Genomic DNA, 2,500 nt, shown 5'->3' on the forward strand with positions numbered 1-2,500 from the left:
GTCATCAGTAAGCACTGGGTGGGGGAAATGTTTACTACTACAGTGACCTCTCTGTGAAGCTGCCCATGAAGATGAGGGACTCCAGAGGAGTCTCATCCTTCTCTTGCCAGGAAGGATCTGTGCAGAACAACATTCTGGGGAGCGTGAGATGGCAGCAGGAGGAGGAGGATCCTCAGCTGAAGGCTCCCTTTGCTGCCCACTTCTGTCTGATGATATTAAAGCATGCCAAGGATATGAGAGAACTGATTGTGAATTTCCTGTGTTTAGTGTTTTTCATCCTGAGCTGAGCCTATGTTCAGACTTAACATTTACATAAGCAATTCCAGTGCCTTCAGTGGGAGTTACACCCCTTTGCACCTCATATTTAGCCACAGAATTAAAGTTATAGCTGCACAAATGAAGAGAAATTAGTTGCTTTGGATAATGCCCTAGGTTACCTTTGTGCTTAAATTTCCCTTGAGAAATATGAGGATAGCAGTATTTCCCTATCTCACAGAGCCATTGTGAGAGTAAATACAATGCTGTGGTATTAGTGGTTCGAGTCTTTTAAGTACACGTTAGTACCGTAGATACTGATGCAGAAGTTTTATTGCTACCTCACTGCGCGTTGTCTCAGCGTAGGTGCGCATGAGCTCTAACACATAGATTTCTTCCCTCTCCTCCTCGATAAGCATCTGTGTCAGCATTGTAACTTTCCAGAGTTCCCATTGAAATTCTCTCTTCTGATCACTTTTTTTCCTGTGATATACAAGATGGCATTTTCTCAAGCCAAATATTCTTCTACAGCATCTGATCATTTTGTAATTTCTTCAGATTCCTAAAAATATTTTTTTATCTCCTTGGTTGATTACAGCACCTCACAAATTAGTCTTAGCTCTCATTAATAAAGAAGTTAAATATAAGAATTCACAGTAAACTTTGTGGCTCCCCTCGGTGTGACATGCTATTGGCTGATATTAACCTTTGTTTACAGCTCTTCAACCAGTTTTCATTCCATGTGACAGAACACGATATTCAGCCAATTAGAATTAATTTTGCAAATAAGATTTCAAGAGATGCTATATCAAATGGCTTAGGTTTTGGGCTAGTACTTCACACAGAGTGTCTAAAATCTATCAGTTCAAGGTACAGTCATCTTTGTTTTCTTAAATACAGAAGGATGAACAAAAAATTAGCTAATGGACCATAATGTATTGCCTGGGCATCATAAATGGCCTGGTTGTCTTGAAAGATCCAGAATTACTATGCAAGAACATTAAGTCTTGCTTTAAGTGCAATTTACCAAATTAAGGTCAAATTCAGTTGCACTGCTCAGGTAGTTTAAAATATCTTTTAAAAAATTAATGATTTGGTCTCATTTGCCTCCTGTTTTGCCTTGTTTTACACTGGTGTAATTCCACTGACAGCAAATGGGAGGTACTCTTCTATGTGTGAGTGTTAAAAAAAGAAAATTGTTATTTACAGTCTCTGCGTGGTCATGAGCTAACAAATGGATTTTTCATTGAGTGTGTGTTTTATATGTTTTTTTCTGTGTTTTATTTTGGTAATTCATAGCCACCTTTATCATATGAAAAGGAGCAGATGTATGGCAGTTGGCAGTTTTCTAAAGAAAATATTTATTTATTACTTTCTATTTTTATTTCACAGAAATCTTGCATATTTTGAACAATTATTTATATTACCTTACCCTATTTTAGTATTTCACCAAGAGAACGATTGACTTTTCCAGCTTGAGTATATTAAAAGCTTAGTCAGGTGTATGTTATATCTGGTTCCCTTCCAGTTTTAAAATGTATGAATTCTCTTTTTAATGTTCCAGGGAAAAGCAATGGTATTTGCTCCACTCCGAGGGAATACTTTAAACCAGTTTTGCAATCTAGCTGAAAAAGCTGGTTTCTCTATCCAAAGACATGAAAATTATGATGAACACATTTCGAACTTCCACTCCAAGGTTAGTTTTCTGCTTGTGTTAGATAACACTTTAATCCGCATTGCATTTTGAAGAGATCATGGTCCTTTTGGCAGGTAACCTAAATGTTTGATTAAAGTACTCCTTAGGTGTGCTGCTTCTGAACAGCTATTTTTGTATCTGATTATTTTGTGTGGTGGAACCATCCTTTATCTCTGCACGTCTAGAAGAGTTTTGCAGAAGCATCTCCTGTTTACCCTTTTCATTCATAGAAATCTAATTTACAAGAGTCTCTTGTTGTTGTTAGCTGCCTATAAATATATGGCACACTAGCATTTACATTTTAATAAAAAGCTTGCAACTTTTAAGTAGGCTAAATACTGAAATGGACTGAAATAAATAGGAGGTGAATGTCTAATTGTATCATATCGTACCTTAAATCCTTATCTCTGGCTGCTTTATGGCTGGGTCAGTTGGCAGCTTCAAACTGCTAAATCTCATACAGAATTTCACAGTTGTGGGGTTATATGTCAGATCGAGGCGCTACAAGATTTAGGTCAAAAGCACTTATCTGAGTGTGATTTCTAAGCT

The 2,500-nt window shown here is 37.0% G+C and overlaps 1 protein-coding gene across 1 annotated transcript in view; it reads left to right on the forward strand.

Moving 5' to 3' along the window:
- The window catches only part of CAMKMT (calmodulin-lysine N-methyltransferase), a gene marked incomplete at its 5' end in the record, with an annotated part of 46,947 nt that overhangs the window by 38,391 nt on the left and 6,056 nt on the right, over window positions 1–2,500 (forward strand). Inside the window, one exon of the mRNA XM_010084741.1 lies at window positions 1,820–1,951. Coding sequence (XP_010083043.1) covers window positions 1,820–1,951 — 132 coding nt within the window. The remainder of the gene's footprint in view (window positions 1–1,819; window positions 1,952–2,500) is intronic.

The sequence above is a fragment of the Pterocles gutturalis genome, unplaced genomic scaffold, assembly GCF_000699245.1.
Source record: "Pterocles gutturalis isolate BGI_N339 unplaced genomic scaffold, ASM69924v1 scaffold9635, whole genome shotgun sequence".
In the NCBI taxonomy this organism is placed as follows: domain Eukaryota; kingdom Metazoa; phylum Chordata; class Aves; order Pterocliformes; family Pteroclidae; genus Pterocles; species Pterocles gutturalis.